Source organism: Erythrolamprus reginae, chromosome 2, assembly GCF_031021105.1.
Source record: "Erythrolamprus reginae isolate rEryReg1 chromosome 2, rEryReg1.hap1, whole genome shotgun sequence".
Lineage (NCBI taxonomy): Eukaryota > Metazoa > Chordata > Lepidosauria > Squamata > Dipsadidae > Erythrolamprus > Erythrolamprus reginae.
Genome location: NC_091951.1, coordinates 173,256,629 through 173,271,548, shown reverse-complemented (window position 1 = coordinate 173,271,548; position 14,920 = coordinate 173,256,629). Strand labels below are relative to the sequence as shown.

At 39.6% G+C, this 14,920-nt stretch overlaps 1 protein-coding gene across 1 annotated transcript in view; it reads left to right on the top strand.

Moving 5' to 3' along the window:
* The window catches only part of SCPEP1 (serine carboxypeptidase 1), a 33,486-nt gene that overhangs the window by 2,319 nt on the left and 16,247 nt on the right, over positions 1-14,920 (top strand). Inside the window, exons 2-7 of the mRNA XM_070740461.1 lie at positions 2,110-2,255; positions 4,613-4,702; positions 5,783-5,938; positions 7,275-7,349; positions 9,852-9,924; positions 12,085-12,122. Coding sequence (XP_070596562.1) covers positions 2,110-2,255; positions 4,613-4,702; positions 5,783-5,938; positions 7,275-7,349; positions 9,852-9,924; positions 12,085-12,122 — 578 coding nt within the window. The remainder of the gene's footprint in view (positions 1-2,109; positions 2,256-4,612; positions 4,703-5,782; positions 5,939-7,274; positions 7,350-9,851; positions 9,925-12,084; positions 12,123-14,920) is intronic.

The following is a 14,920-nucleotide window of genomic DNA, read 5'->3' as shown; positions in this document are numbered from 1 at the left end:
AATCTCTCCATGCTTCATCAACGTGGCATGAGAGCAAACCCCAATTAAGTTAGAAAGTATTTATTAAATTTATATACTGCCCATCTCACTACTGATACTGTTTCAGAGTAAATGTTTGTGAGATTATTCTACATTTCAATCAGGTGGCAATAAGGAAGAGAGCCAGATGTTAAGGCTATATCAGGGCAAAAAAAAATCTGGATGACCGCTACATGACATTGGAGAGCTATAGAACAGTCTATAGCTTGCTCCTATCAAGTGATCCTCTGGAGTTTTCAGATGATATGTGATAGGCCTGCATGTATGGTTCTTTTTTAAAGCCAGGTTAGGTATTTCTTAATGCCAGTCTGTTCAGATCAATAGTGTTAAACTTATATAAATCCTGTCAACCTAACTCTGAGCTATTAAATTTGAGCACAGAGGAATAGCAGTGTATTCTGGTGAATCCCGTTGATTTGAATGGGACTTACTTGTAGGTAAATCACTCTACGATAGAAATCCACAATCTTTGCAGCTTGTCGATATGGCTGGAGGGAGGGGAATCAGACCACATTAGAGGTGGACTGCTGCGCATGTGTACCTGCCCACCACCAAGTTGCAAATAGGAATTGGGAACTCCTACTATAGAATACCAACCCTTATTCTTGGAAGTTTTCTGTGTTTGCAGAATATAGTATTTGAGGCAGAGATAATAATGTGATTTATTCTCACAGTTGCTTATTATGGAAGTAAATCCTAATGAGCAGCTGACTTTTAACCACCAATTCTATGTGAGATTGTGCCCATTGCTCTTAGAATTGGGACCTTCTGTTTTGTTTTATTTCTCTCCTCTCCCCTGCTTTTAATAATGAGTTGTCTAGCAAGCACCAGTGTAATTAGGAGTAGTCTTTTGCACTCTAGATACAGCTGTTAGTTAAAGTATTCTATGTTCTAGAATATTTTAACTAACATTCTTTGGACACTGCCTTTAAAGAAGTCCTGTTAATAGCTGCTCGAGAAAGAAGGTGGAAGTATTTTGCATGAGGTCTACACCTACGGGTAAGCAATTGCATTGGGGACAGTAGGACTGATGTGACGTAAACTGCTGTAGGAAGGTGTCTTCATGATGAATATGAGCCAAAGATGTAGGAGGCTATCTTGGCAATCTACTTGGCACTGGATTTGGTTGTACTGTATAGTCCTGTTTGTTAACCTGTGGACCTTGGAATGTCTTGCAAGGTTGAATCCTGTCTACTGAAGAACTTCAAAAAAATTGCACTGGGTGGGTTCCTCCCAGTTCAGACTGGTTCTATAGAACCGTAGTAAACCAGTGGTAATGTCACAGAGCCAGTTCTATTGGTGCCAGTCTGTGGATGCCGCCATTTTGTTTTTGAATACAATCTATTCATTAAAAAAAGGAAAGAGTTTAATGCACAGATGATGATGGTTTGTCCTGTTGAATTGGGCAGAGCTTGTCTCAAAAATGGAATGGATTCAATTGACTGATGATCTGCTGATTCCTTGATGGTGACCAAAAAAACCCATCCCCTTCTTGTTAATGATTTTGAGTCATATTATGAGATATTTTGATATGTAGACCTTGTTCTGTGGTTCATCATAACTTTTGGGTGAATGTTACCTCAGGGCCTTTTACTAGGCAGAAAAGATTCATAGACTGCCTCATTCTCTCATTATCTTTGTTGATGGAACACTTGGAGCTCAAAATCTAATCTAGGCCTTGCTGATTAACCCTGTTTGTGTAGCATCCTGCAAAACCAAGGATAATTATGGCACTCAAAGTAGCATTGCTATCTCTACTATCTGTGCTTTTAAAGAACCACATATTACTCAAGGACAATTATAGAAGGAAGTATGGAGGAATTATAGATTTGATATGATAGTATAAAACAGGGATCTGTAACCTTGGTAATTTTAAGAGTTGTGGACTTGTGGAATTCTGGGAGTTGAAATCCACAAGTTGTAAAGTTGCCAAGGTCGGAGGTCGCTGGTATGAAAGGAAAAGATTTGTCTCCTGAAATTCTCACAATGGTAGGAGAGTACCAAGTCCTCTTGTGCTCTTAGTACAGTAAATAAAACATGGTAATTTCTTACTTTCCCCCCGTCTTTTAGCTTTTTCAATAAAGGAACCTGAAGAACCAAAACAGGCATGGGGATATGTTCCTGTCAGAAACAATGCAAGCATGTTCTGGTGGTTGTACTATGCAGACAGTCCCGCTCAGAATTTCACACAACTTCCTCTTATCTTATGGCTGCAGGTAAGTTGGGGATAAGGCTTTGATGTGAGCTGTAATGGAAAGGTGATGGCATCGGAAGTAGAGTTGAACCATGTAAAACCTTGCAACAGAAGGTTTGTAGGACCTTGAATAAATCCTTCAGAGGGAAAAAATAAAGTTTAAATGTAGATTCAGTCTTGTAGCATCAACTGATTGTATTGGAGGGGCATGAGTGCAGGGAGGGGGAAAAAATGGAAGCATTGTTAATTCCTGGTGGCTCCCTGGAACAGTCTGCAGGTTTTTTGCAAGATTTCAGAAGCGGTTTGCTCTTCCTTGCTTCCTAGAGCTGAGAAGATGGGACTGGCCCAAGATAACTCAGGTAGTCTCATGCATAAGGCAGAGCTAGAATTGTCGGTTTCGGGATTTTTAGCAAATGCCTTGACCACTACACCAAATTGGCTCTCATTGTATATTAATTGTATCTCATTGCACTAATTATTCTAAATCAAGCTATTAAAAGCAGCTGAAATTATCAGAAATATTATTTCCGAGGCACCACACAAAGCTCTAGTGTAAATTGTTTGGATTTGTAAGTTGCTTGGAGGGTTTTATGAACTTAGCCATTGCTTTTGAAATATAATTCACAAAACAAACCAGGCTACTTGCAAACAATGATAATTTTGTAACACTTTAAGCCAAAATTGAGGAAGGCATATTATATTAAGCTTCTTTGTAGCTCTATCCTACTTTTTATATGTTGCAATTTAAGATACTTAGAATATGAAACTTGTCACTTCTTACTAATATTTCCTTAGTCTCAAACTGCAGAAGCTTTTAAAGATTCAAAGCACTGATCAATGGCTAAATATAGTGGAGGATGAGCAGCAAGTCAAGAATTGGGAACAGTAATGCAAATTGTGAGGGCAAAAGTTAAATGATTGCATAACATAAATGAGCTATAGAATTTAATTGTGGCATTCCTAAGCCTTAACAGGTAACTCTCAACAACCATTCATTTAGTGACTGAAATTGCAACAGCACACAAAAAAAAGCAATTTATGATTGTTTTTTACACTTATGACAATTGCAGCACCTCCTTGTTCACCTGACAAAAATTTGGACCCTTGGCAATTGGCCTGTACAGTGATACCTTGTCTTACGAACTTAATTGGTTCCGGGAGGAGGTTCATAAGGTGAAAAGTTCGTAAGACGAAAAAATGTTTCCCATAGAAATCAATGGAAAACCGATTAATGCATGCAAGCCAAAATTTACCCCTTTTTCAAGCCAAAGTGCCTGTTTTTGCACTGGTGGGATTCCCCTGAAGCTCCCCTCCATGGGAAACCCCACCTCCAGACTTCCGCATTTTTGTGATGCTATAGGGAAATCCCAGGAGGGGAATCTCAGGATCACAAAAACGGGCGCTTCGCTGGCAACGGAAGTCCAGAGGCGGGGTTTCCCAGCGAGGGAAGCCTCAGCGAAATCGCATCATCACAAAAACCCGGAAGTCCTCGAAACCCCACCTCCAGACCTCCGTGTTTTTGTGATGGTGCGATTTCGCTGAGGTTTCCCTCGCTGGGAAACCCACCTCTGAACTTCCATTGTCAGTAGAGCACCCGTTTTTGCAATCCTGGGATTCCCCTGAGGCTCTCCTCCATGGGAAACCCCACCTCCGGACTTCCGCGTGTTTGCGATGCTGTAGGGAAATCCCAGGAGGGGAATCCCAGGATCGCAAAAACGGGTGCTCTGCTGGCAACGGAAGTCCGAAGGTGAGGCATCTCAGCGGCGGCGGTGGGTTCGTAAGGCGAAAAAAGTTCACAAGAAAAGGCAAAAAAAATCTGAACCCCGGGTTCCTGTCTCGAAAAGTTCGTATGACGAGGGGTTCGTATGACAAGGTACCACTGTATTTATGACAGTTGCAGTGTCCCAGGGTCATGTGATCATTTTATGGACCTTCTGGCAAACAAAATCAATGGGGAAATCAGTTTCACTTAATAACCATGATACTAACTTAACTATGGCAGTGATTCACTTAACAACTGTGGCTAGAAAGGTCGTAAAATGTGGTAAAATTCATGTAACTGTCTTGCTTAGCAACAGAGATTTTGGACTCAATTGTGATTGTAAATCAAGGACTAGCTGTAACAAGCAGGAATTAAGGTTAGCTGGGCCTGGGACAATTCAGAAATTATTCTACTGGGCATCTCTTAAAGACCTTTATTTTTTTTCCCATGCGGACTATCATAGCAGGATTCTATTTGTAGATTTCCGTTACAGCCTTGAAATGAAACCATTATGTTCATCATACCTCCTTTTCTTGGGAGATAAATGAAAAATAAGATAGCAAGAAAAATGGCTGACATCTTTCTTTTCATTTCTCTTCATCTTTGTGTTTTCACAGGGAGGCCCAGGAGCTTCAGGTTGCGGATACGGGAATTTTGAAGAGATTGGCCCTTTAGATTCTGATCTAAAACCAAGAAAGACAACTTGGGTAAACTTATAGTGGGAAGATTGGGCACGTTCTGGCAGGCCTTATTAAATAAATATGCTTTTTCAATATGTTGATTTTTGTTTGAGATGCAGACTTTGAAATCTTTCTTCCTCATTTTCCTCTAGGTGCCCATATACTGTATGCTTCTGAAGCTGAACCTAATAGGTTACTTGTCTTTATGCCAGAAAATCTTTATTTGCTCTATTTTTTAATATTGTCCTTGGGTTAAACAACCAAATAAGGTTTTAGATGTTATTTTGGATTCATATATATGTACATGTACACAACAACATACACATACAGGGACCGTCTTCTGCCGCACGAATCCCAGCGACCGATTAGGTCCCACAGAGTTGGCCTCCTCCGGGTCCCGTCAACTAAACAATGTCGGCTGGCGGGCCCCAGGGGGAGAGCCTTCTCTGTGATGGCCCTGGCCCTTTGGAATCAACTTTCCCCAGAAATTAGAACCGCCCTCACCCTCCCTGCCTTTCATAAGTTGCTAAAGACCCATTTATGTCGCCTGGCATGGGGGAACAAAGATACCCCTACCCCAGGTATATATAGTTAACGCATGGAATGATTGTGATGTATGGTTTTAATGTTGGGTTTTTAAATGTTATTAACATTAGATTTGTTATATTGTATTATTTGTTGTGAGCCGCTCCGAGTCCACGAAGAGGGGCGGCATACAAATTGAATAAATTATTATTATTATAATAAATTATACAGACAGACACATAAGAATAATTTATAAAACCTTAAAAGAATGAACTTAACATTGGGAAAAAATATTCTTTTGAACCACAAGCTGTGGAAGGTTTGACTCTGTTGCAAGTAACAACTGAAATTAAAAGACTTCTATGGCTGAGAATAGCTAATGGTAAGACATATTTAATAAATGCCTCTAGGCTTAAAATATAATGATAATGAGTAGTGCACTATCTTTTCAATGCAAAATAAGCTCGCTCCTCTTGCCTTTATGGAAATCTTTGCAAGACTCCTTCTTTGTCATCCCTTTTAAGTATGCTGCTCTCCCTCTATGTGTGTTGCTGATGTCAGTGTTTTCTTTGGGTGGTGTAGCTGCAGGCAGCAAGTCTTCTCTTCGTTGACAATCCTGTTGGCACCGGATATAGCTACGTTAATGACACCCTTGCCTATGCCACTGATCTCAGCATGGTCGCTTCGGATATGATGGTGGTTCTCCGAGAGTTCTTTAAATCAAAGGTGGAATTCCAGGCAAGTACAGCCGGAACAGCCCATGGAATGCCGTATTGTCCACTACCACTGTATGAAGTCCCTAAGCTACACATTAGCCCCATTCAGGCATTGTAAAACTGAAGTACTCATCACAAAAGCCTTTTCTTTAAGCTCTGCTGGCTTTGGGAATGGATGTTTATAGAAGGAAACCTTGCTTAAATTCACTTCTGCTGACTTCCTTGCAAATTGGCATCTTTGTTCAATTGGGATCTTTGTTCATGCCAAAGCCAGTCCACTAATAGTTATGCTTGCTAAAGCTCCTACAGACTCGTATCCTGTTAACAGTATCTGTTATAGGGCAAGGCTGGTTGGAAATGCTGACTTAGCAGAAATTCACAATTTGAATGTGCCCGAAGGTTAGATTTAAGCCCCGCCCCATTTGAAGTTGTTTTGAGAACATGGGGTAAATGATGGTGTAGTTAGTGCAGAATGTAGCGATTGCTCCCTCCTGAAAATTGGCCCTTTAATGGAGTGATTTATAATCCTAGGCCTAATTTTGGCCAGAAAGACTTAGGCCGTAGGATCAATCAATCCCGGGGAGCAGGGTTTTAACTAGGATCAGAGGGAGACATGAAAGGTCCTTGTAAATTCATTGTGTTGGCCTGTCGTCAAAATGAGAATAGATTCTCTAACTTCAGGGAGAAATAAAATTAAATGTTAGATTTTTTTAAATTTTTGGAATGAAATCCCAAATGTCCTACTTGGTAATAACTTAATTTGATGTATAGGTAATTCTTGAGTTGTGACAAGTTATGACAACCGCTTAGCATTGCAACATTCAAAGTCTTGACAACTGCCCCCTCCCCTGGTCACATAATTGTATTTTGGGTGCTCGGCAATCAGCTTGCATTTATGTGATTCATAATGCTTTTTGGAGATGGAGGCCATTTCATGTTGCTCTGCTGAATAAATATTTTCCTGTGGAGTTCATACAAGAACAAGGGGACACAATCGGAAGGTAGTTGGGGGAAAGATCAAAAGCAACATGAGAAAATATTATTTTACTGAAAGAGTAGTAGATCCTTGGAACAAACTTCCGGCAGACGTGGTAGATAAATCCACAGTAACTGAATTTAAACATGGCTGGGATAAACATATATCCATCCTAAGATAAAATACAGAAAATAGTATAAGGGCAGACTAGATGGACCATGAGGTCTTTTTCTGCTGTCAGACTTCTATGTTTCTATGTTTCTATGTTTCATGGGCATCAAGGAAAAGAGTGAAGGATTATTTATGTATTGAGCAATTCTTTTATTTTTGTGGAAGGTGTATCAAGGGTTCAGTTGCTCAATCTCTTAAGTTTTCCTTTCAGACAATCCCTTTCTACATCTTTTCCGAATCTTATGGAGGAAAAATGGCAGCTGCAATTGCTCTGGAAGTTCACAAGGTAAAGTTGATCTTTTTCCTGTCAAGTGAAAATGGATTCTCTCAAGCTAGCTTGGGTTTCTTCTGCAAGATCCTGAGGGAAAAATCTCTCTTAATAAATGAGTCATATAAAATCTTCCTCAGACCAAGATTGGTTGTTGATTAAGATGAAAGTGTTTTGCTACTGCTTCTGGGATAGAGTCCTCACCTCTCAGTTTATTGGTCTATGACCCTGGGTTTTCTGATGCTCTCCTTTCCCAGAATTAACTATATTTGACTGCCTTTGCTTTTTTGCAGAACAAAACTGGCTAGGTACTGTTATCTCTGATATGAAATATATATGTGTTCCCATGTCAGATGTGAAAGATGAGGTCTACAAGTGGTTCAATTAACTGATTTATTGCTATAGCCCAGTGGTTCTCAACCTTGTTTTCTTCAAGGACCCCCTTTAAATACTTTTTGTGGCTATGGAGCATGGCCATGGATCACCAAGACTTAGCCCAAGATTTAGATCATAACATTTCTTCAAGCCTGTGACAACATTGCGGCCTCCCAGGGATCTGTGGATCACAGGTTGAAAACCTGCTATAACTTATGCACCAGAATTTTCTCAACTAAACGGTACCTGCTTAAATTTAGATAAGAGTCGATGGTACATAACATGTGTTGGACTTCGTCAGCTTGTGGGCACATAAGGATTCTAGGCTAATCCCTCTTTCACCCCAACCCCAGGTTCTTCCAGTCCTTCTTCCACATCCCAATATATTTTTCATCCAGTCATCTGAATTTGGAATTCCACTCAGGATTGCTTAGAGTGGGCCATGGACAGTTGGTCACAGGCACCCCTAAGAAGCCTCGGTTGCTCCCCCACCCACGGCATTCTCCAAAACAGTTGACCAATACAACTTCTTATTGTATCTGATATTGCAAGAATAATCACAGCTGTTGAACAGTTCATTTTAATGTTACCATTTAAATTCAATTCAATCTTGCTTTTTGACCCAATCCTATTAGTTTCTTTGCCCTTCCCTTCCTCTCATGTGGATGTGTAGATCGTGTATGTGACTCAGGCACCAGGTGTGGTCCTCAGACCAAAATATATTGTACATCCCTGTTGCAAACCAGTTGTGTAAGGGCATATTGACATTAGGAGCCATGGGTTAGCAAGTGATTGAGCAGCTATTCTTCCTTTTCCCTTTAACTGTTATCAGAAAATGTGGAAGAAAGTTGATGTGGAAGGGAGGGAGGGAAGGCGGGAAGAAAAATGTAATGTACAAATTACATAATGTCAAGTATATTTTTGATTAAAGAGATCTTGGGAGAACCAAGCTCTACGGATAAGTATTAGACGCACCAGAGTATAAGACGCACCTAGATTTTAGAGGTGGAAAACATGGAACCAAATGGTGTAGTAATATATTATTTAATAATATATTATTTAATAATTATTTAATAAAATACCAGTGTAGCAGAATACTATTTACAAACATGTATACTTTTTACAACTATGAACACTTTTTACAAACTTCAAACTTGACAGCTTTAAGACTTTGGGGTTCAACTCTCAAAATTCCTCCTCCAGTCATGCTAGATGGGGTAATTAGAAGTTAAAAACAGTCCTATTTTTGCAAAAAACCCTGACTGTTTTTTGCCCATTTTTTTTTTTTTGCAAAAAATTGGGTGGGCAACGTCTGGGGAGCCTGCAGACAGCTCTTGGATGCTGGGGGATGGCAAAAATGTCCCCATTTTTATGAAAAACAGGCCATTGTGTGCCTGTTTTTCACAAAAATTGAGGCATTTTTGCCTTCCCCCCAGTCCCCGGGAGTGCTCTGCAGGCTCCCCAGACATGTTGCCCACCCAGTTTTGGGGAAAAAACAGGTGAAAAATGGGCCATTTTTCACAAAAACATGCATTTTTGCCCTCCCGCAACACCCACGCTGCAGGCGGGGGGGTGGAAGGTGTCAGGACAGCAAAAAAAAAGCTGCATTCAATGTATAAGGCACACCATTTCCACCTTCTTTTAGTGGGGAAAAGATGCATCTTATACTCCAAAAAATACAGCTAGTGTCTCTCCCAGACTTGATTCCTGTTATGAATTTGATAACTAACACAATGGAGGCAAAGGATATTTCCACTGAGCTAAAATAAACTCTCCATAGGCAGTAGAGTCCACAGAGGCATGTTTAAATTGGCAAGATGGTGAGCAATCCATCACAAGGCAAACCCAATCCTTTTGCACATTCATCATTGCACAAGATTTCAGAGAGGCAAGACTTAAGCTCCATCCACTTCCTGATCTTGACACACGCAGCCCCGCATGTATGAGATATGGCTAGAGATTTGATTGCTTTTAGCCAAAAAAGTGCCTTACTTAGCTATAGCATCAGCTAAGAAATCGACTATTTTAATAATCTGTAGTGCCTGTCTGCTTTCTTCCTGCCCTTAAGGGAAAGTGTTCAAAAGATATGATACATTTACCTGAGAATAATTAAGCTTTTAATTAAACCTTAATTCTATTTTTAAGGGTATTCAAGCTGGAGCAATCAAGTGCAATTTTCGTGGAGTAGCCCTTGGTGATTCATGGATTTCTCCTCTAGGTATATTCATGTCGAGCTAAGTAGATCTATGCTATTGTGCACCTTCCAAGGTATTTCTTGCCCCTTTCTGGAACCTTGGGTGCGGGTGGGGTGGGGAAGGATGATTTGATATTCAGTACCAGCAACAAGGTTCAACTTTAGGTGCCTTAGGATTAAAATCCTCTTTTCTCCACCTTATCTGCATACTGAAATTACTCCATTCTGCTTGTCTGTCATATAGTTTTTTGGAGACTGAGGAAGTTTAATAACGAGGCCTTGGTCCTCTCAGAGCCTAGTGCTTTGCTTGCAGATGTTTCATTACATGAGTAAATAATACTGATGATGTTACCTAGTTAGGTAATGAAATGTCTGCAAACAAACAACTAGGTTCAGAGAACACCAAGGACTCTGCAGTTCAACCCTGAGCTATAGATATTCTCTTCTATTGGAAGTTTAATATTCCAGCCACAGAGAATTATATATTTAATTATATACGGCTTTCTGGTTGGCTATTTTAAGTATGATTAAACTGAGCAGTTTTTATCTTAAAGGGAAAATGATATTGCATGTTGGAACAGGAGAGCCAACACGTGATCCTGATTACTGCAAACAGAATGTCTGTTATTAGATACATAATGACAGTTGTCAGTAAGAATCCGGGTTGGGCTTCCCATGTAATTTGAAAATAGTCCAGAGAGTTTAATCCTCTCTCAAAATCTTGGCTATTCCTTGTTGTGTATACTCCTGTTCAGTTTGGAGATTTTTCAGATTCTGATTCAGAAAGTGTTTATGAATTAGTGGCGGGGCCTGATTTACAGGCAGAAGAAGTAGGAGACCAACCACAGGACGTTTCTATGAGTTCAGATTCAAGTGAAGGAGAAACAGATTCTAGATGGGTAAATCCTTATTTCAGATGCTTGCAGAGGCGAAGTGAGCAAGTGCCAGGGAAGAAATATTAAGGAGAGGAACGGGTTAATTAATTAATTCATTCATTCATCACGTCCGGGTGTCAGCGGAAGAGAAGGGTTGAGTTGTCAATCTGCTATTAAGAAATATGGAGGTTTCTTCAAGCGGCTCCGAAAGTAAGCTTTGCCTTGTGTGCTTTTAATTGCAGTTTTTATTATCCTGGGCTAACTCTGACTAACCATAAATCTTAGAATGACTTGTGGAATGCTTTAATGATTTTGATGTTGCCTTGCCTATCGAAGTTTAAGATAAGAGAGCACTGCGTGCCGAGATGATTCAGTGTGGACCAGAGGAAAGAAAAATAAAGATGATGTGTTGTTTTACAAATCTATGCATTTAGTAATCCTCTATTTCAATTACCAGTGGCCTTAGCTGGAGATCAGAACATTCCTTAGAATATTTAATGGCAACATGAATAAGATCTTTTTAAAAATGTGAATAATTCAATGCAAAGGTGCCAGTCAAATTTTTCCCCTATCGGTTCTGTGGGCATGGCTTGGTAAGCATGGCGCATACCCATCAAGTCATACCCACAGGACCAACGGAAAAGTTCAACCCAGTCTTGCCTCATGTTTGTTTTTGTGTATGATACAAAGGAGGAGACAAGGAGTGAGTGGGAGGGGTGGGGCGGGACTAGTCAGTGATGTGATTTATCTGTTCTCTGAACTGCACATAATCACCACCACCGGTTCTATAGAACATGTCCAAACCAGCTGAATTTCACCCCTGGTTCAATATCATTCTCAGCCTGGTAGTATCTAGATATGTTAGTTAGAATATATGTCTTTCAGCACCCAGCCACCATGGCTATCCCTGCAATCTGGGGGTGATGGAAAGCTTGTATCAATGCTCCTGGAAGGCTCCAGATTTTGACACCTTCAAATAATGCACACTCTGGTGCAAAATTAGATCTCCATGGATTTAGAGATTTTGTGAGGTTCCACTTCACTTTAAAAACTAAGAGTTCTTTCCCTGCACTGATGCTGCTGCCTCCTCTTCCTTCTCCTTCTGTTCCTTTTGAAAAGTTGCCAATTTGTAAATTGCTAGGATTGATTTTATATAAGTTCTTATTTTGGCTTGATGCAGAAAATGCTCTGGAACTTAAAACATTTCCTGCCTGTTTTAAATAGAAAAATGTGAGAAAGATACTAAAGTTTATGCTCATTAGTCTGTTTTATTTTCTTAAAAGCCAAATTTAATTTTTGTTTCTTTTAGATTCTGTGCTTGCTTGGGGGCCTTACCTATATAGCACTGTAAGTATATACTCCTTTTTAAAAAAGATTATTACTGTTTTAACAACTGCAAGAAAGAATAGAAAAACCTAAACGTTTGAATACAGTTCATACAAAACATAAAACTCTGAATAAAACTAATAAAAGAAGGAGAAAAAGAAAAGTAATTTGAACTATTCTACTTTAATAAATAGGGTAAATAAACTTTACTATTATGCAGATATAGTAATTACCTTTATATCAAAATTAAATTACCTTTATATCAAAATATCAAAATCAAACTTCATGCAACTTTGTTTTTAAAACACAATTTAATCCTTGGCCATACAACACCTAATGAACCTGTTTTGCTACCAATGAAGAGTCAATCCAAGGTTGGGAGACAATAGATTTCATTGAGTTTAACTTGAAGCACATGCCAGATACTTCCTTCCTTTAAAAAAAACATAGAAACATAGAAACATAGAAGTCTGACGGCAGAAAAAGACCTCATGGTCCATCTAGTCTGCCCTTATACTATTTTCTGTATTTTATCTTAGGATGGATATATGTTTATCCCAGGCATGTTTAAATTCAGTTACTGTGGATTTATCTACCACATCTGCTGGAAGTTTGTTCCAAGGATCTACTACTCTTTCAGTAAAATAATATTTTCTCATGTTGCTTTTGATCTTTCCCCCAACTAACTTCAGATTGTGTCCCCTTGTTCTTGTGTTCACTTTCCTATTAAAAACACTTCCCTCCTGGACCTTATTTAACCCTTTAATATATTTAAATGTTTCGATCATGTCCCCCCTTTTCCTTCTGTCCTCCAGACTATACAGATTGAGTTCATTAAGTCTTTCCTGATACGTTTTATGCTTAAGACCTTCCACCATTCTTGTAGCCCGTCTTTGGACCCGTTCAATTTTGTCAATATCTTTTTGTAGGTGAGGTCTCCAGAACTGAACACAGTATTCCAAATGTGGTCTCACCATCATTCTATATAGTGGGATCATAATCTCCCTCTTCCTGCTTGTTATACCTCTAGCTATGCAGCCAAGCATCCTACTTGCTTTCCCTACCGCCTGACTGCACTGTTCACCCATTTTGAGACTGTCAGAAATCACTACCCCTAAATCCTTTTCTTTTGAAGTATTTGCCAACACTGAACTGCCAATACAATACTCAGATTGAGGATTCCTTTTCCCCAAGTGCATTATTTTACATTTGGAAACATTAAACTGCAGTTTCCATTGCTTAGACCATTTATCTAGTAAAGCTAAATCATTTACCATATTACAGACGCCTCCAGGAATATCAACCCTATTGCACACTTTAGAGTCATCGGCAAATAGGCAAACCTTCCCTACCAAACCTTCCCCTATGTCACTCACAAATATATTAAAAAGAATAGGACCCAGAACAGATCCTTGTGGCACACCGCTTGTAACCTGACTCTGCTCAGAATACTCGCCATTAACAATAACTCTCTGATGTCTACGCTTCAGCCAGCTGCAAATCCATTGAACTATCCAGGGATTAAGTCCAATCTTCACTAATTTATCTATCAGCTCTTTATGTGGAACCGTATCAAAGGCTTTGCTGAAGTCCAGGTAGGCAATATCCACGGCACCACCTTCATCCAACACCTTTGTGACATAGTCAAAGAAATCAATGAGATTAGTCTGACATGATTTGCCTTCAGTAAAGCCATGCTGATTTGGGTCTAATAAGTTATTGTTTTTTAGGTGCTGATTTATCCTCTTTTTGAGTAGAGTCTCCATCATTTTAACTACAACTGATGTCAAGCTAACTGGCCTGTAGTTACCAGCTTCTTCTCTACTGCCCTTCTTGTGAATAGGCACAACACTGGCCATTCTCCAATCCTCAGGAACTTCTCCTGTTAACAAGGATTGGTTAAACAAATCAGTCAGGGGGGTAGCAATGACAGATCTGAGTTCTTTAAGAACTCTGGGGTGGATGCCATCTGGACCCATTGCCTTATTTATCTTTAATCGTTCAAGTTCTTCTAAGACATCGGCTTCTAAGATCACTGGAGCTGAATCCGTACAGCTGGAAGCAATGCTATATCCCTCTATAGTATTATTTTGTAAGGTGTCTTTTGAGAAAACTGAACAGAAGTAGCTATTGAAATGGTCAGCGATCTCCTTATTCCCATTAATGCATGTATTATTCCCGGTACTAAGCTTCGTGATGCCGCAGTTTTTCTTCTTCTTATCATTAATATATCTGAAGAAGGTTTTATCCCCCTTCTTTACAGATTTGGCAATTTCTTCCTCTTTTGAGGCTTTAGCAGCATATATTATCTGTTTCGCCTCCTTCTGTCTCATTTTATATACCTCCCTATCAGCTATACTTCCAGACTCTTTGTACCTCCTATAGGCAGCCTTTTTTTCATTGACTATAGCCCTTACATCATTGCTAAACCATAGCGGTTTCTTCTTCCTTTTACCTTTAGTTATTTGTCTTACATACAGTCCAGTGACTTTTAAGATGGCCTTTTTTAATACAGTCCACTGGATGCTCGCTCCTGCCATTTTATCCCTCCCCTTTAATTCATTATCTAAATATTCTCCCATTGCATTAAAATTTGTTTTTCTGAAATCCAATACTTTGGTTGCATTATAGGATTGCTCACAATGAGTTTTTACATCAAACCACAAACATAGATGGTCACTGCAACCTAAATTTTCTCCCACCTTGACATCTGAAACCCAATTCCCATTCGTAAAAACCAAATCTAGAATATTCTCCCCTCTAGTTGGTGTCTTAACCAGCTGTGCCAGAGCTGCTCCTGTAAAGGCCTCTACTATATT